This window comes from Schistocerca cancellata, chromosome 1, assembly GCF_023864275.1.
Source record: "Schistocerca cancellata isolate TAMUIC-IGC-003103 chromosome 1, iqSchCanc2.1, whole genome shotgun sequence".
NCBI lineage: Eukaryota > Metazoa > Arthropoda > Insecta > Orthoptera > Acrididae > Schistocerca > Schistocerca cancellata.
In genome coordinates this window covers 154,809,366-154,829,484 of record NC_064626.1, presented here as the reverse complement: position 1 = coordinate 154,829,484, position 20,119 = coordinate 154,809,366, and the positions used below count along the sequence as shown (strand labels likewise).

The window sequence follows — 20,119 nt, the reverse complement described above, 5'->3', positions numbered from 1 at the left end:
GTCACACCTCCCGAGAAACAGACGGAGGGACCAATCGGCATGGTCAGAAGCTATCAGCTCAGGCAATCACCCCTCCCCGGGCCTGGCCTTTACCAGGGGGTACGCGCGTGCCTTACATGTCTACCCAGGGCGGGGAATTACGCGTTACCCTGTCGCCGGCTACGCGTGCGAACGCGTGGGTCGGCCTTCAGGCACGCACAGGGAGGAAGGAAGAAGAGGAAAAAGGAGAGAGAGAGGGAGAGAGAGAGAGAGAGGGCAGACTGTCTCAAACGCCGAGGCGGAGACCAGAGAAGGCAAGGAGAAGAAGGCAATGAGAAGGCAAGGAGAAGAAGGCAAGGAGAAGAAGGCAATAAGAAGGCAAGGAGATTTTGCAGGGGAAAGAGTAAGGAAGACAGTGAGGTGAAGAAGAGCAAAGAAAGGAACCAACCAAAGGTAGGAAGAAACGAGAAGTGAAAAAGCAAAATGACCGCAAATAGAGGTCGAGGAACCGTCCGTCTCCGGACGCAGGCGCTAACTACCCCCATGAGGGGGAGGGACTCCTTTTAGTCGCCTCTTACGACAGGCAGGAATACCGCGGGCCTATTCTAATCCCCGGACCCGCAGGGGGAGGACTCCTGGATGGTCGCTACCAAAGGATGGCGGGGGTAGCACTGGTCGACAACTTATAGTATGCTCAAAGAGTCAGTACAGAGAAGAAACGACTCGCCATGGCATAAGCGGATGCGCTCAAGAGCACGAGAAATGTCTGCCAGCTCGGCAGTGAAAATACTGCACCCATCTGGCAAGGAGTGCTGTTAAAAATGTCTTCCATGAACATATGCAAAGCCAACGGGACCATCAGCCATCGAGCAGTCAGTGTAAACCACTTCACGGTCCTGATACATGTCAAGAATCGAGAGGAGTTAACAGCAGAGAGCCGCGGCATGACATCTCTGCCCAAACTCTTTGCCTTTACAAATGTCTGCTTGCGTCTGTGTATGTGCGGATGGATATGTGTGTGTGCGCGCATGAGTGTATACCTGTCCTTTTTTCCCCCTAAGGTAAGTCTTTCCGCTCCCGGGATTGGAATGACTCCTTACCTTCTCCCTTAAAACCCACATCCTTTCGTCTTTCCCTCTCTTTCCCTCTTTCCTGATGAAGCAACCGTTGGTTGCGAAAGCTTGAATTTTGTGTGTATGTTTGTGTTTGTTTGTGTGTCTATCAACCTGCCAGCGCTTTCGTTTGGTAAGTCACATCATCTTTGTTTTTAGATATATTTTTCCCACATGGAATGTTTCCCTCTATTATATTCATTTCTATTATGTAAGTTATGCTGCTTTGTAGGACTACATCAAACTCCAGGACTTCATTGTAATTGCTTTGGTGTTCGATCCCTAGCATTCTAATTGTCTCACATGGAGTATGGTGTGGGAAGGGGGGAGGAAGAGGGGGGAGGGTGGAGCCAGTTCTTTAGGTCTTACTTTAATACTTTGGGGCCTCCTACAGCACCAGTTACCTGGATTGCATAGTGTGTTGCCTATCTAATAAAGCACTCTTGTGTGTACCCTAAACAGAGTCAGCTTCCTTCTCAATGCAGGCTTTTCTTGGTTGTGTAATTAAACATGCTTAACCCTTTCACTGCTCCAGATGTAAATATATGCTAATCGTTTCAGTGCTCCAGACGTATATATACTATTTGCTATAAAAAATGCTTACACTGGTTCCCTGCTACAGTCGTATAGTTACGTATAATGTCAACAATCGGGCCAGCGAGTCGGAGGTAATTGTTGCGCAAGTATGCAGTTTAATTGTTGGAATACTAGGAAATACCTGAACGACTATTGAATGCTGAATTCTCTTCCTGCTGAGTTCCTTCTTATCGCTATATTACCTAGCTTGTGTGCGGCCGTTTCCGCGTTACCGAATAAAATGACGCGAAGTTACCGTCCGTTTACAGACGGTGAACTGCTGAGTATTCTAAACCAAAGTGACGATGAGGACATCATCATGCCCAATCCAGCTGATTATGGGTGGACAGATAATGACAACAACGAGCTGGCAGATAAATCTGTCACCACAAATATAAAAAATATTTGTGAACCAACAAACGTTGAACCAGTAAATGCAGATCCAGATTTTGATGTTATCGTCGATTCTTTCTCCGATTCCGAAGAAGAGCCTGAGCATATGCCTGAAAAATCTCCTAAGAGACACAAAACAGTTGATTTCAGATGGAAAGACTCTGATTTGGACCCTAAAGTGTATAATTTCGATAACAGTGGTTCCAGTTGCAAAATCGTCAATTCGGATGACTTGTGTACTGTAAACGACCGCTTCCAAGTTTTTTTTAGCCAAGAAATTGTGAGCTACATAGCTGATCAATGTAATTTATATTATGAACACCTTTGCAATGATGCCAGTGAAAAATCAAGACTGCGACGTAGGAAAAACACAAACAGTGACGAAGTTTACTGTTTGCTTGCTGTAAATTTTCTGATGGCTCAAGTGAGAAAAAATGAAATAAACAGTTATTGGACCAATGATCAGTTACTGTCTACTCCAATGTTTGCGCAAATCATGCCGAGAGATAGATAGCTTCTGTTACTTAGAATGTTACATTTTGCTGATAACAGTAAGGACCCTGGAGATGACAAAAATCTGGAAATTACGTCAAATTGTGGATCACTTAAGAAAAGTATTTCCAGGTGCTTTCTATCCTTTTAAAAATTTGTGCGTTGATGAAAGTTTAGTTCTCTTCAAAGGTCGTGTCTTCTTCAAGCCATCCCTTCCAAACACCACAGATTTGGTGTAAAATTTTTTGTGTTATGTGATTGTGAAACTGGTTATATTCTTTACTTTATTATTTATGTGAGTGCAGCAACAGACGTAAAAAAAGAAACTGACTTTGGTGTAAATGTTGGAATACCTGGAAGCATTGTTCTCACTTTACTTGAACGTTACCTAGGTAAAGGTCACACATTCCATGTTGACAATTGGTACACTAGCCCAACGTTGTTTTCTTATTTGCATGACAGAGTGACTAATGCCTGTGGAACTGTGATAACAAACCGTAAAGGCATGCCTGCTTTATCAAAAAAAACTTAGAAAAGGCGAGATCGAGTTTATGTCAACAGATAAACTTCTTGCTCTGAAGTGGCAGGACAAGCGGGAAGTTAGGATGCTTTCAACTTTTCATACAAGTGAAATTACAGCGACTGACAAAATTGACAGAACCACGAATGAACCAAAAACAAAACCAGCTTGCATCGTAAGCTACACTGAAAATATGGGGGCCGTCGACAGGAGTGACATGATGCTAAGTTCAGTAGAATGTGTACGAAAAACTGTAAAATGGTATAAAAAAGTATTTTTTCATTTGGTGGATCTGTCTCTGCTCAATGCGCATGCATTATATAAAACTCAAACGGGACAAAATATTTCAGTGTCTGATTTTCAACAGAAACTTATCAAGGAGATCCTAGAGATTCACCAACAACCGAAAACAGAAGGACGTCTTGGAAGGAGATTGGCTGATGGTGACAATCCCTTATGCCTAACGGAGCGCCACTTTATCTCGCTAATCCCAGGAACTTCAAAGAAGAAGGCCACCCAAAGAAGGTGTATTGTATATGTAAAACATGATAAACGAAGTGACACAAGATACATTTGTGTAAAATGTAATGTGCCTTTATGTTTGAATTTTTGTTTCGAGAAATACCACACTTTGAAGTATTACTAATGTAAGATGTTTTGTATTTTTTTCTCCTAATAAAGTACCTTTTTTGAACAAAATAAGACTTTCTGAACAAAGATTTTAAAAAAGGAAATGATTTACACCAAAAATACTGGATTTTGCATCTCATTTTTATCTCAATAATAACGGTAGACTGCTACAGTCGTATATATACGCACCGGGTGAAAATAACGTGCACAGAGCGGGAGCCGCTAAGAGTAAATGCGCAGTGAAAGGGTTAAATACTATCATGCATTTCTGACAGACAGTACTTTTAGAGCATCTCAAATGTTCCCCCAAACATTTTACAACGCTCTTCCTGATTCGCATTCAAACAGTATTGAAATCAAGAAAGTAAAATAAATAAATAAACTTTAAAAATACAGGGGTCTCACTCAAACCTCCCTGAGTTCAAGGACCCAGAAGAGAGAAACGATAGGAGATATGACAATGAAAGATGCACATCATTGTAGAGCATCTCTACGAATTTATATTCCCATGTCAGGAGTGCCAAGCATGGTCGCCAGAGCGGAGCATGGTCGCATGAAGTGAAAATAGCGACTCCACAGCAGCACACGCAAGCAGTGGTGTGGTTTGCAGAAACAAAATCGCCGATTACTATGCAAATAAATTATTGCCGTGTGTATGAAAGTGATCCACCTGATGTGAAAACAGTTGAGGAATGGTATAGGTAGTTTCTGGCAACAGGAAGTGTTCTGAAACATTCTGGTCGTGCACGTTACGGAGTTTCAGAAAAGACAGTGGTGGACATTGGACAAACGTTTCTCACAGTCCCACGTAAGTGAATTCGTTAAGCATCTGCGCAACTTGATGTACCTCAATCAACATTGCACCATATACTTTACCAGCATCTTCAATTGTGTGCTTATAAAGTGCAAATTCTGCAACATCTGACGCCGAACGACAAACCATGCCAACAACAATTTGCTGCTGATATGCTGCAGTGTATTGATACGGATGCCAGCTTACTGAAAAGATGTTTATTTTCAGATGAGGCAACCTTTTACATGTCAGGAAGGGTTCATAGGCATAATGTTCGGATTTGGGGTTCGCAAAATCCACACACAGTCATTGAACATGTTCATGATAGCCCTAAACTAAACGTCTGATGCAGGCTAATGCACAACATGATTGTTGGACCGTTCTTCTTTGTGGAACAAACAGTGAATGGGTCAGTGTATCTGGACATGTTGGAGCAGTTTGTGTACCCTCAGATACAAGACTTGCAACCCAACATTATACAAATGGTTCACATGTAGAGGTGTATTGATGATAAATAAACAAATTCTTTGAGATGCTCTACAATGTGGCGCATTTTTCATTGTCGTAACCACTGTGTTTTTTTTCCCCTTGGTCTTTGAAATCAGGGATGTATGAATGGGACACCCTGTACATCAAACACTAATACTACATTCAGTACATTCTACATAATTATATGTCAACCCAGTTACCAAATCACACAGCAGTTACTGCTTCAAAGACCTATGTGAGATGACAGTTTTATTCTTCACCCTAATACGTGCTGAGATGAACATTAGGAAGGCATGGGGAGAAACTAGTCACAGTTGAACCTTCAACTAGGACTACAAGGCACGTGCAGTAGAACAAATTATGTTAATTAAGGAAACAGATATTAGCTATAAACTTGCTCCCTTATTGCACTTAAAGTTTTTCTTCTAGATCACATTAGATGCAATATGGTCAGACTCCTACATGGAAAGGCTTCCTTTATTAGCACATTAATGTCAAGTAAGATGGAAAATGAGTATCTGAAAGCAGCTGTGCTAAAATACAAGGTATTTCCACAAAGTAAGTTCCATTTGGTTATATAAAACAAACGTGTACAGATAAAGAAAAAATATTTACTGTACAAAAATCTACAACTGTTAAACTACTTTTCTACATAGCTTCCGAAATTTTGTAGGCACTTTTCATAGCATGGCACAAGTTTTTGTATGCCTTCTTCATATAAGGTTGCCATTTGTGTATTCAACCATGTGGTAACATGTTCTTTCAGTTCGTCATCATTGTCGAAGTTTTGACCACCAAGGAGAAATTTTAGGTGTAAGAAAACCATCGCCTTCTTCATTGTAGCGTGTCAGAAACTGAAGTGCACTGTCCACCCGTTGTTTTTTGTGTTGTTCAGTAAGAATTTTAGGTACCCAACGTGAGCAAAGTTTTCGAAATTTCAGGTTTTCGGTAATAATTTCGTGAATTAGTGATCATGAGATTTGCGGAACCTCCCTAGCAAGGGCACTAAGTGTAAACCTATGGTTGTGATTAAACTTCTCTTCAACTGTGTAAACCAGTTCATCAGTAACCACAGATGGGCGTCCACTTCGTTCTTCATCGCGCACTTGATCACGTCCTTTATTGAACAGTCTGACCCATCTTCTAACCACAGAATCACTCATAGCATTTTGTCCATAAACGTAGCAGATTTTCCAATGAATTTCCTTTGGTTTAACTTTCTTTGCATTTAGAAAGTCAATCACAGATCTGATTTCACATGTGGCAGCATTTTCAATTACGGGTGACATTATAAAGAAGCACTACAAAGCACACGTTGGCAGCAGCGATCTGAAAATGGCGTACATGTCTTCTCCTTGAGTCAGAGTAACTGCCACGTATGCTCAGAACTGCAATTGTAGCGCTACTACAGATAGAAATAGAAACGGAACTTACTTTGTAGAAGACCCTCGTATACTATCAATTAATACCATCCATGTGATCTAGACAGGAAACATGTACTGATACAGATGCTAATGCACTGCCTGGTTGATTCCTTGTTTCTTATACTTTTTTACTTTGTGACAAATGTCCATCTCCATATAACCAAAATAGTACCGTATAACTATAGGTCTGAAATTACTATGACAATGCAACTTGGAAAAATGATATATTAATAACGAAATTTCATTGATATCTTTCAGTAAAGAAAAGCAATCCAAATAGAAGTTACATCCAGTGATGATTTAAATATGCAATATGAGCTTTTCACTTGTACATACTCACTTATCACCACTTGTAATGTTGAGCACCTAGTGAGTGAATACAATAAAAACACATTTTAAGTTGTGCATTAAAAACTGCTAAAGTTAGTTTTAATTCTACAATGTTACAACACACAAATTTAGTTAATTTATTTAAAGTATGACAATAAATTTGTGAAAATTTACCTGAAAGTAAAACATTTTCTCTCTGACGACAGAAACAAATGGGAGGATGATGATGACTTTCTTCTTTCTCTCTAGCACAGTTTTTATTGCTAAAATTTCAGCAACTAATGTTTTACCTGAAATGATAAAAAATACTATTTACCCACTGTTTATAAAAAAAAATATTACAAAACATGTTCAGAATTTTAGCTAGATTACCCCACTTGAGAAGCTTACATCAAACTGGACCTCCCCACAAAAACGAATTCACTGTTACTGTCTCTCCCCTCCTTAGTTCATTTCCTGTCTCGACTCAGTCCCTCATCCCCCCCCCCCCCTCCCAATCAGTGGCTCCGCCCCTCTTAATCGAAAATTCAGACCTGTGATTAATCCTCCCAATTGAAAATCCAGGAACAACTATAAATTCAAATAATTTGCCACTTATAAAAAATAGCAACTAATGAGACTACATCTCATTTAAGTTCCTCCTGAACTAAATCTGTTTTAGCCTTAAAATAGTTTCAAACTTCTTAAAACAGATAACTACGTAAACCTATAAGAACATAGCATACTCAAAATGTGAAAAAAGCAGCTTAACACAAAAAATGACATGTATTTGTTGAAACAGTTTTATCTACTGCTCAATTACAAATATACTGTGGCCAAACAAGAAAGAATCTTATCTTTTCTTTTCCCCCCAACACCATTTCATCAAAGAACAAGAAAGCCTGTCACCCATTCATCCTAAGTGGATTCCTAGAGAATCCACGGTAATATTTTCACTTTCTGCCTGCTGAAAAGGTGGTTTCTCACTGCATCCACAATGGTGTCATTGATCTGAGCAGCATTTTGGGGCAAAACAGTAACAACATGCTCTAGGCAGATGCAGTGCTACTTGAAACAAATGGAAATTAAAGAAAAGTTTAGTGTTCCAAGTCGTTTGTCTTTTGGCAAAAAATCATGTGTTTTTATTCTTAACGAAGGAGATAATATTCAGTACACATAAGGTTTTCTAAGGTGACCATAGCATTACAAATCATTTTTGATTATGCGACTACGTGTATTGTGAATCTTTAAAACAGAACACAGTATTGAATGATTTTATACATTGTTGATTTCACTGGGAAATATTCTTAGACACAACTTTTTTTTTTTTAATTACTGTGATGCTTATTCCATGATATCAATAAATACAGGTAAAAGCGACAGTGCGCTGAAAATAAAAAGATGGGAGCATAACTAGAATCAGCTGTCCAAAAACTGTCAAGGATTATAATAAAAACATGGGATCCGTTGACGAAGCAGGCAGGTTAAAGGCAACGTACGCCATAGACAACAAGGTACAAAATGTTCGCACAAAGTATTCTGGCACCTCATTGATGTCAGTGTTGTGGACAGCTACATTTTATATAAACTTTCTAAAAAGTTGCCAATGATGTGCTTGCTTTGCCGAGCCACTGCTGGCATTGGATACAAATGCAGCTGTGGCAGATTACACAGGCACATTGCGACATCCTTCCCCTCTTTTGTGTAGCCGGCAGCACAGGCTTTTGTGCAAAAAAAAAAAAAAAAAAAAAAAAAAAAAAAAAAAAAAAAAAAAAAAAAAAGGACGACCACATCAGCCAGATTGCCCAGGTGACCCATCAATGATGACAGCAGTGGTGGCAATGCAGAAAGGCATCTGAATGCCAATGGCATTGTTTCCATTGGCTCATCAGCATCCGAAGAGGTGTCACCCACCCAGGGATTGGCCATCAGCTGTCTCCAACCTGGCAGGTTTTAAGGGCAGAAATGGCCCTGTCAATGGGCTGATTGCTTTGATGACTCTGCATGGAAAGGGGTGGGGGATGGGGGGGCAGCTCTGTGGACCAAGCAGTGGCACGCGACAGAGGCAGTGACGAGCGGGAATGTCTGCCCATTGCTCTGACAACCAGGTCCAGGTAGCTGCTGTCAGATACCGATCAAAGGTCCGGAGCAGGCAGTGGCTTTATCTTGACATCATCACTGCCCATTGGCACATCCAGGGAAGGAGGCTTCATGCCACCTGGCCCCTGGGAAAAGAGGGCGTGGCTGCCAGGAGGACCCTCTGACTGTTCACTGTAGCTGCACCGGGTCGTTGCCCCACCTAGTGCGTAGTTTATTCTGATGGTGGGAGAGTGACATCCCACGGGTGTCCACAGTGAACGTTCACCAGGTGTGCATCTCCCAAACATTGCCAGCACCCATCACGGCCGCCGACCAAAGCTGCATGCCCAGAATGGATCACCCTTAGCTTTTCATGAAAGGCATGGCCATGCCACAGGCTGTGGTACAGGACAGAGCAAGTGTAGAAGGGGATGGGATTGTCAGCCGTGTAGAGCCTCCACTAGGCTGAGGCTGCTCAGTGGGATGATCCTGTAGGTGTCGAGGGCCAGAGGAGACACGATATCAGCAGGCAAGTCCACCAAGTACTTTGCTAATTGTTATGTGGGGTTTTAGGGCAAAAACATCTAAGCGCTTTGCCAGTTGTATCTTAAATGTACACACCATATGTTTCATTCAATTGTGGGTGAAATGGTGTGAAAATGAGATGAATACTACCATTTCAGATGCAAAAATCATGGAAACACTGCTGAGGCAAACTGTGGATCATTATTGGAGAAGATCGTATGTGGCAATCGTTTGATCACAAAAGTCGGTGTTAGAGCCGGCTCCTACTGATGTGGAGCACATTCACATGAGAGATGGGTAATTTGACAGTGCATCCGTCACTACTAACTGCATGAAATGACAGAAAGGATCCATAAAATCAATGTAGATGTGGTTCCCAGATGATCAGGAGTGGGCCATGGGGCAATATGAGCACAGGAGAGTGCCTGATGCTTGGCACACTGTGTGCACCTGCGGTAAAGCTTCTCAATTGCTGAATCAATGCCAGGCCAGTAGACAGAATGCCTCGCTACCATTTTCAAGCGGGTTATGCCCCAGTGGCCATAGTGGAGAAGCACAAGAATCCAGGATCAGAGGACCGGCAGGATGACAATGCGGACTTTGTCTGAATTCGTACTGAGGAGGAATATTCCTCCAGCCACTGCCACTGCCAGAAAGAAAAAATTGCAGAGCAGGCCCGACTCCTTAGTGGGCAGCTATGTGGCCCAACCTTTTGACACAAAATGAGACCCCTGACAGAATACTGGATCCTGCCAAGTGGCTTTCTTTATGTACTTTTCTGTGACTGGGAAACTGTCCAACACCTGCTGTACACAATCATTGATTTGGAAATACACAACTTCCGTTTTGTCAAGTTCTGTGTCAGTACCAATGGGTAACCAAGCACAACAACATGACTGCACTGGCAAGATGAACAGTGGGATGATAATGAATCTCATACTGATATGCCCTCAAAAGTGAGGTCCACCACTGAAGTCTTTTGTTGTCCTGCCAGGAAGCTGTGAATGGAGACCAAAAAGCAGCACAATTAGATTATGGTAGGTGATGAGATGGAATTTGTTTCCATAAAGGAAAATGCAGAACTTACAGCCTACATAGATGATTGCCAATGCTTCCTTTTCTTCTTGCAAATGATTGCCTTGAGCAGATGTCAATGTCTTTGAAGCATATGCCAGTAGTTATTCAGATCCATCAGCTTTCCTGTGAGACAAACACCCCACGTGCATACTGGGATCCATCTGCAGCAAGAACCAGCTGTTTACCCACATAAAAGTACCAAGACCATGGAAAGACATTACCAATGACTTGATGTGGATGAAAGCCTTGTTGCAGTCCACAGACAAAACGAAAGGAACACCTTTCTTCTGAAAGTTGTTTAGGACATGAATGACATCTGCCACATTGGGGATAAATTTTGTATAGTAACTGGCTTTTCCCAAAAATGCTTAGAGTTCTTTCAGGTTTCGCAGTTTAGGAAGGTTGACAATAGCCACTAAGAGATGCTTCGTAGAATGGGTGCCATCCTTCGAAAGAAGATGGCCCACATATTCGACTTCTGCCTGAAAAACTTTGACTTCTGCAGGTTGCACTTAAGGCCTGCCTCTTGCAGTCTACTGGAAATAGTCCAAAGGTTGTCAAGATGTTCCTGTCATGAGGACTATGTGATGATAATGTTATCCAGATAGTTTGCACAACAGGGGATGTCATGTATTAACCGTTCAATGGACTGCCAAAAAACAGTGGAGTCACTCGCAGTGCCAAAACCAAAGCGCATGTAACAGTATAATCCGAAAAGGGTCTTGATAATCATAATCTGTTGAAAAGCAGAATCCAAATGAATCTGTAGACATGCCTCCACCAAATCAATTTTTGAAAAACATTTACCACCAGCCAGTTACACAAGGATTTCGTCAGTCTGCTGAATCAGATAAGAATCCACTACTGATCGAGAATATATGGTGGATTTTAAATCTCCACACAAATGAAGTGCCCCTGAAACTTTGCGAATGACAACCAATGGCACAGCCCATAGGCTATAGGTGTCTCGTTCAATGACACCCAGGCCCTGCTACCTATCAAGTTCCTCCTTGGCTCTGTCATGAGGGTGAATGAGAGGGACCAAGTATGACACAATTTAGTAATGGTCATCCAAAACCTGGCAAAAACAGGGGACCAAACTCCTTGAATTTGAAACCCAAAAACCGTGAATGCATCAAGACCAAAAATGTTCTCCAACATTGCACTGTCTACTGACAAAAACACGATCATTCTCATGATGAGTTATATGTGTGGGTTTGGGTCTTATGGGCACTCAACAGTGAGGTCATCAACACCCTTACACTTATCAGAACAAACAAATGTGGAGTTAAACACTAAAATTTTTGCACATTCATACACTCGAAATGACCACGTGGCCACTCAGTCTCACATCCGCTAAAACAGATCAGAAAGAGGGGAAAGTAGCTATACATGAAATTAAAGCACAAAGAAAAAAAAGACAGAAGAACTAAAAGAAAAGCACAGGTAAACGTGACTGGCTGACCACTTATAAAAAAAAATTGGGTGAGCCAGGCACCCTTTTAACATATTAAAAACATCTCCCAAAAATCTTGTCAAAAATGTTGGACAATTTACAAAACTTTAAAAATCGAACCATATTTGTTTGAACATCGCTTAAAATAGTGGGCAGGTCCTTCGACAAATCTGCTGTGTCCTGCAGGTCAGAAAATAATGCACAGTCCAAAAAAATGTGGCACACAGTTATCTGTACGCAAGAAGCACCACACATTGGAGGGTCCTCTCGCTGGAGTAAGAAGTCTTGTATCATAAGGCTGTGGCCTATGTGAAGATAGGTAAGAAGGACCTTGTACTTCCTACGTGGCTGGAAAGAAGTATGACATGGCCAAGTTGTGGGCTTTACTACACGGAGCTTATTGTCAGTCACTTCCAGCCACTCATCTTCCCACTGATGCATGACTTTGTATCTCAACAGTGAGGTCATAGCGTGCAGGGGGATGACACACTGAAAGGATTGAGGATAGCGACATGCCTCTTTGGCTGCTATAACTGCCCTTTCATTCCCTGCAATATCCATGTGCCCTGGTACCCAGCAGAAAGAGACCTCCTTCCCCAGTCGTCATAGTTGGAGGAGGGCATCCTTGATATTCTGGATGACTTTATCTGCTGGGCACAAATACTGGAGAGAGTAAAGGATGCTCAGAGAATCTGAACCAGCAAAAAATTTAGCCCTGGAAGAATGTCTTATCTGCTCCAGTGCCTGCAAGATCGCATATAATTCTCCCTTGAAGAAAGGAAATTCTTCAGGCAGTCAGATCTTGAGGACATGATTTGGGAAAACAACAGAGCAAGCAACAGAGAACTGCTGCTTAGACCGTCCATAAAGGCAACTACATAGTTGCGGTGCTCATATAATATGTTAGAAAATATCGCCTTAAAAACAGATGCAGTACCCAGGGTGGCAGATGGTTGGAACCCTGGACTGGGTTTGTACTTCTTGTGCCTGGACTGACTCCAGCACACTCTGCACACAGATCCCAAATGGCATTGTGGCTCATGGACGGTTGGAGGAAATGCATTCCAAAGGCAGATGAGCAACAGTATGGTATGTGGGTGAAGTCAGAGATGCAAGGAACTTAAATGTCTAATGCACCATGAGGAGCTGCTACCAGATGGTGAGTGGCAGTTCCCTGGCCTCAGCACAGAGGCTGGGTATAGGACTGGTCCTATAAGCACCTGTAGCCAGATGAATCCCCTTAGGGTGGACAGCGTCAATGATCTTCCATACACCATGCACCCATAGTCCAGCCATGAATGCATGAAAGCCCTATAAAATTGGAGCAGACGCACCTACTCTGCTCCCAAAGACCTGTGGCTATGACACTTGATGTTGTTCAATGACTTCAGGGTTCTGGCTTTTAGGTATCTCAGGCGTGGCAACCATGACAATCTGGAGACAAAACGAGGTCCAGAAACCTTACTAAGTCCCTAGAGTGTAGGACAATGTCCCTCTTATGCACAATGGGTAAATTAAAAATCTGATGACGAGAATGTTTAAAGAGCGCGCGCGCACGTGCTCGCGCACGCGCGCGCACACACACACACACACACACACACACACACACACACACACACACACACACACACTCACACTTATCTGCAACAAATTAACCTTGTCTTTACAGCCCCCTCCTCTAACCTGTGCAATGTGAGATGCAACTGGTGGCTCACTCTTCCAACACTAGAGGAGAAACAGAAAACAGCAAACTCATCCACAAATAAGGAGCACTGTACAGGACTCCTTACCACAGATGTGATACTGTTTATGACTATGGTAAAGAGGGTAACACTTAAAACATTGCCCTAAGGGACACCATTCTTCTGCTCGAATTGATCTGACAGCTTGTCATTAAGTCAGGTCATAAAAACTGCTGAGACACGAAAGAACATATGAAGATGGAAAGGTGGCCATGATAACCTCCTTGATGTGGTTGTGTGAACATACAATGTCTGAAAGTAGTATCGTACACTTTACCGATATCGAAGAATATGCTGATACAGTGATGCTTATGTAGGAAAGCCTGCTGTTGTTGACAGTTGACCAAAATCTCCAGAATCCACACTGAGAGTGGCTAAGAAGTTGCCTGGTCTCTAACAACCAGACCAGACAACAGTTAAACATTCGCTCCACAGTCTTTCCTAAACAGCTTGTTAAGGTGATACTCCAATAGGTACTGGGACATGTGTGGTCACTTCCTGGTTTGAGGAGAGCTATCAGAATTGCTTCCTTCCATGAGATGCAGGATTTGCCTGTTTGCATATGATATTAAAACATTTGAGGAAGATGTTCTTTGATTCTGCTGGAAAATGTCGAAGCATGCACTATCGGATTTGGTTGTGACCTAGTGCAATGTCACGAGCCTCAGTCAGTGCCGATTTGAGCTCCCACATGAAGAAAGGTAAGTTTTAGACCTCAGAACTGTTTGATCTGAAGCCCACCTTTCTACAGTTGCATGGTACTGATGAAACGTCGGATCTTGGCTTGCATTGGCAGTAGTTTTTGCAAAGTGCTTTGCTAGTGTCTGAGCAATGTCTCTGGGTGTTGTTTGGAGACATTCCTGTTTCAGCACACCGGGAATCCTCCAGATGGCTTCCCATATTTATGTAGAAGACGTGAAACGATCGATGGAGTCCAGGAATGCTTGCCATGACCTTTTCTTATGCTCTCTAATGATGCACTGAGCCTTGGCCCTTGCGACTCAAACGGCCCTGAGATTGTCTGCTGTCAGTCGACATTTAAAATGTCGAAGAGTCGCACACCTGTCCTGGATTGCTGATCGGCACTCATCTGTCCAACAATGTACAGGTTGACTCCTAAGACAACCTGAGGACTTTGGGATGGATAAGTCAGCAGCATGACAGACCACTCGTGTGATGTGGTCCACCTACGCTCGGATGCTGTCGCAGTGTTTGAACGCAGCCAGCTGGCTGAAGAGCATCCCGATAGCCCTGCTGACCATCCATTTTAGTGGCTTCTCTTCAGGTATTGCTTCATATAGTACGTGAATACAGAGTGGGAAGTGGTCACTGTAATGAAGATTGCCAATGACCTCCCATTGAACAGAGCCTGTGAGGGTGGGAGAGCAGAAAGAGAGGTCGACAGCTGAGAATGCCCCAATAGCACAAAAGTGAGTGTGACAGCTCATGAGACATCATGAGGCTCTCCAAACCTCTATCCCGAGGGCAAGTAGGAGTCGAGCCCCACAAGACCTGATGGGCACTGAAGTCCCCCAGGAGGAGGAATGGTCATGGGAGTTGTTCTGTAAGATCTGTGAGAGCCTCCGAGTCTATTGCATCTTGCGGAGGTAAATGCAGTGAGCAAACAGTGAACCTCCGACACGTGTGAATTTCAACTGCAACTGCTTGCAGGTCAGTAGCCAGGGCAAGAGCAGAGGAGTGGTGAACATTGGTGACAAACACAACAACCCCTCCTTTGTCTCTTTCCCCGATAGGTCAACCTTGTGGTATGGTGTACAGCCATGTATCACAGGAACATTTGTATCTTTAAAATATGTTTCTCATACACACAAGTACAAGGTGCGTGCTTATGCGAGGAGTTTCAGTTCCTCCACATGAGTCCTGAATCCAATCAAGTTCCACTTTAGTATGGGAGCCATGTCACTGGTGTGGTTTTAATTTACCCCTATCTTTGCACCAAGGAGGTGAAGCACTTGTAAAACGAGGGGGAGTGGAGGATCTGCCTGGATCTGAGGCGTCTAACTCCATGATGTCCTGCTCAACAATCAGACACACCAGAATGACTTCTGACGGTGCCTAGGACAGCTTTTGACCTAAACACTGGGATCCTTTCCCTGCACTCTGTCCCGTTAAGGTGTTGAGAGGCACTCTGTCTTTCGAGTGCCTTCTGAATGCTCACTGCGGAACTTTCATCAATATTTCCTGTTGCAACTGCTTCAGTAGCTTTGTCCTTAATCTTTTTACCTTGGCATGTACATGTGCAAGTACAAGCTCTTGTGGCGAATACTGGGACATCATCTGCATCGAAGTGTCCATCTTTGGAATAAGTGTCTGCACCATGGAAGAATATGAAGTGGCAAACACAGTGGGTTTCGTCACCTTACATTCTTTTTTGGATTTGGCATAGAGAATCCACTTCATCACTTCTGTTTCCTGTATTTTACATTCCTCAAGAAAAACAAGGCACACTCGGCTCCAGACTGAGTGGTTCCCAGAACATTTGATGCAGATCACTGTAGACAGGCAGTCAGTCCTAGTGTCAAGAGCTGCTTATCAACATTTCCCGCAGGTCACTTTACCTCCACAACTCATGGTAGTATGGCCAAAATGCTGGCATGTATAGCACCACATAGCAGATCCATTCACTTGCAAAAGATGCGCAGAACAAACTATCTCCTTGTCAAACTGCTGTATCTACACTTTTTATTGACAACTACTACATACACAAAATTTACTTCGGCTGATAACTGCAAGCCAAGTAATAATAAGGTTATAGTAATATATCTAAAAACAAAGATGTATCTAAAAAGAAAGATGATGAGACTTACCAAACAAAAGCGCTGGCAGGTCGATAGACACACAAACAAACACAAACATACACACAAAATTCTAGCTTTCGCAACCAACGGTTGCCTCGTCAGGAAAGAGGGAAGGAGAGGGAAAGACAAAAGGATATGGGTTTTAAGGGAGAGGGTAAGGAGTCATTCCAATCCCGGGAGCGGAAAGACTTACCTTAGGGGGAAAAAAGGAAAAAAGGGCAGGTATACACTCGCACACACACACATATCCTTCCGCATATACACAGACACAAGCAGACATCCACAATGGATATGGGTGTGTGTGCGAGTATATACCTGTCCTTTTTTCCCCCTAAGGTAAGTCTTTCCGCTCCCGGGATTGGAATGACTCCTTACCCTCTCCCTTAAAACCCACATCCTTTCGTCTTTCCCTCTCCTTCCCTCTTTCCTGATGAAGCAACCGTGGATTGCGAAAGCTTGAATTTCGTGTGTGTGTTTGTGTTTGTTTGTGTGTCTATCGAGCTGCCAGCACTTTCGTTTGGTAAGTCACATCATCTTTGTTTTTAGATATATTTTTCCCACGTGGAATGTTTCCCTCTATTATATCCATAAGGTTATAGTAATATTAACAAAACTATTAAATGCGTAAGTACTAAGCCATATTACTGATAACTCAATGCACACTGGCACAGAGCTGGTCTGACAAGAAAACATTTGCGTACTGCTGAGAAGATGTACATGGACAAGGCCCCACAAGCAGTGGCCCAACATTTTCATATTTGCCAGCCGGGGTGCTGGCTGCGGGCGATGGTAGCGCACTTATTTCCCCCAGTCACCACTGGTGCCACATACAAACGCTGTGGTGGTGGACAGCACAGGCACACCGCCGCAAGGATGATGCCAAATAGTCCCAAAAATCATTTCAGTGCCTATGTCTCAAAGGCATTACATACTGATAAGGCAGTACATTGTGCCTGCTGCAGCAGCAAGCAAAATCCCAAACAAGATGGATGGGTTCCATGTGCAAAGTTGGATTATGTATGATGAGCATAAGCAGTGCTTTTGCTTGTGAGGACTAAACGAAAAATGTTTATTTATGATAAATAAGAAGGTGGCAGTTTTTACATGCAGGGTATTGAAGCTGGTACTTCTGTAGTGGTTTTACACCAAGACCACCAGCTGATGCCCTAATGACACATTAAAATTATAAGAAATGTTTTATTCCATTTTATCTGATGTAATTCTACAAGAAATGTATATATTCAGTTCAGTTTTAAATAACAAAATAATTTCTGGCTCAAAGGCAAAACTGAGCATTACAGTTTCTTCCCACTCTATGACTTTTCTCTGCCAGAACAAATGTATGAATACAATTTATAGTGATTTTATTTTCATTATAGATCATCATACATACAGCATCCACTTATTGGTCTTTTCAGTTCTGAAGGGGACACACAACTGGCCAAGCTAAACAGCATCTAGTAATTCATTGGGAAAACAGTAGCCATCCTCTAAACTTGTTGCATGAAAGTGTCTCTCAGAATCTTATGTGTGTGCTGTTCATTGTAGTGATTAACTGATACTATTTAAATCCTATTCGATTCAACACATGAGTTTAAATATAAACAGCTTGTGATATACTGCTAATTTATAATAATTTGTTATTTAACTGTCAACATCTCACCAGCTGATGTTGGAGCTGAATAGACAAGATTCCCTCCATCCAGAACATTTGGACTGCATAAGCACTCTACTTGCCAGGAGAACATTGATTTTACTCCAGCTGAATGATACTCCTGCAACAGAAAAATATCCTGTAAAGCAAGAATTAACCTAGCAATTACACTATATTGATACACAACAACAAAAATTATGAATTTTTGACAATATAATGTAATAGGATAGATAAAAATCTACTCAGCAAGTGGCAGCAGGAGAACACACATAAAAAAGATTTTACATATGAAAGCTTTCGGAGCCAGTGGTGCCTTCTTCAGGCAGAAGTATTGAAAGGGAAGGAAGAGGGGTAAAAGAAAAGGACTGATGAGGTTTAGGAAAATGGGTCGAGTTTGGAAATGTCATCCAGAAACCCAGGTCAAGGGAGACTTATCAGACAGGATGAGAAGAAAAGATTGATTGTTGGGGACTGCAGTGGATGAGATTTGAAAATCAGAGTTTAAAGGTGGAAGACAGTGTTATACGTAAGACAGTGATTATTGCTAAAACATCATGCATCAGTTAATAAGAGTGAAAAGCTAAGTGAATTGTATGTAATAGGGGACGGCAAAAAATAGACACGTCAGAAAATTAAAGATGTACAAAACTAAAACAAAGTGATGAAAGAAGTAGTTACTGTGAAGAAATGCTGAGACAGAACAAATTTATGTAAATTATAGCCACGTGGGTAGCGATAATCGAGGACATGTTGTTGCAGTAGTTCCCACCTGCAGAGTTATGAAAAATTGGTGTCGGGGAAAGAATTTAGATGGCACTGTGCTGAAGCAAGCACCGAGGTCATAAGTGGCTTCTTTCAGAGCTTGCTATGCAACAGCATATTGTGTGTTGCTGGTATATATCCTCTGCCTATGCCCATTCTTCCTAATTGATAACTTGGGGGAAGTCATGCTAATGTAAAAGGCCAAACAAGGTTTTCATAACAGCTGGTATATGACGTGTTGTTTCACAGGTGGCTCTCCCTTGGACAGTATATTTTTTACCAGTAACAGGCCTGGTGTTGGTGGTGGTAGGAGGGTGCACAGGGCAAGTCTCGCAGCACAGGCAGTTACAGGGTTTGTTGCCACAGGGTAGGGAGATGGGTGCAGAAGGAGCATAGGATCTGACCAATATATTGTGGAGATTGGAGGGGGAGGGGGGGACAGAAACGCTATTCTAGGTGTGGTGGGCAAAGTCTCAGATAGAATGGACCTCATTTCAGGGCATGATTTTAGGAAGTCATAGCATTTTCGAAGTAGCTGATTAATACATTCAAGACTAGGATAACACTGAGTGACATATGATGTACTCCAAAGCTGTTTTTTGGAGGGATCAGCAATACCAAGATTGGATGTGATGGCCCAGTAAATATGCTTTTGAACTAGGCTGGTGGGGTAGTTACATCCAGTCAGGGTTGAGGTGAGACTGGTGGTATATTGCCGTAAAGAGTCTGCTTCCGAACAAATATGTTTACCTCAAATGCCAAGACTGTAAGGGAGGAATAGACCCTCTATATACTCCTTCCACCTTTCTGCTTTTCCCTCTTTGCTTAGAACTGGGTTTCCATCTGAGCTCTTGATATTCATACAAGTGGCTCTCTTTTCTCCAAAGGTCTCTTTAATTTTCCTGTAGGCTGTATCTATCTTACCCCTAGTGAGAAATTAACTGAAAAGCTTAATTTTGCAAACATTTTCTTCAGCAGTTGTCAACAGAGCAAATATGTTTCCCAAAATTCATAACACAAAACTGCATTTAGTTATTTTATTATGCTACCAGTTTCAGTTACAAACCATCATATGGTATGGAACTCAAACAAAAACACCATACATATTACATAAATGGAAACAAGAATGCAGCTTTTGGATCTATCATTGACAAAAACATGTCAATCAGGCTTGAGTTGAAAAATAACATTACAGGGTGTTAGAAACCAACAAGAAGAGTTGCACTGGTTATAGGTGAGGTATCAATTTTTCCTTGCATTTCCCTACTTCTTAATACTGTGTTTACCC

The 20,119-nt window shown here is 42.2% G+C and overlaps 1 protein-coding gene across 1 annotated transcript in view; it reads right to left on the bottom strand.

Annotated features, from left to right (window-relative positions):
- LOC126167349 (DNA polymerase theta-like) overlaps positions 1–20,119 on the bottom strand; it is a 303,097-nt gene that overhangs the window by 267,560 nt on the left and 15,418 nt on the right. The window contains exons 2-3 of the mRNA XM_049920469.1: positions 18,079–18,190; positions 6,913–7,028 (exon numbers count right to left, since the gene is read on the bottom strand). Coding sequence (XP_049776426.1) covers positions 6,913–7,028; positions 18,079–18,190 — 228 coding nt within the window. The remainder of the gene's footprint in view (positions 1–6,912; positions 7,029–18,078; positions 18,191–20,119) is intronic.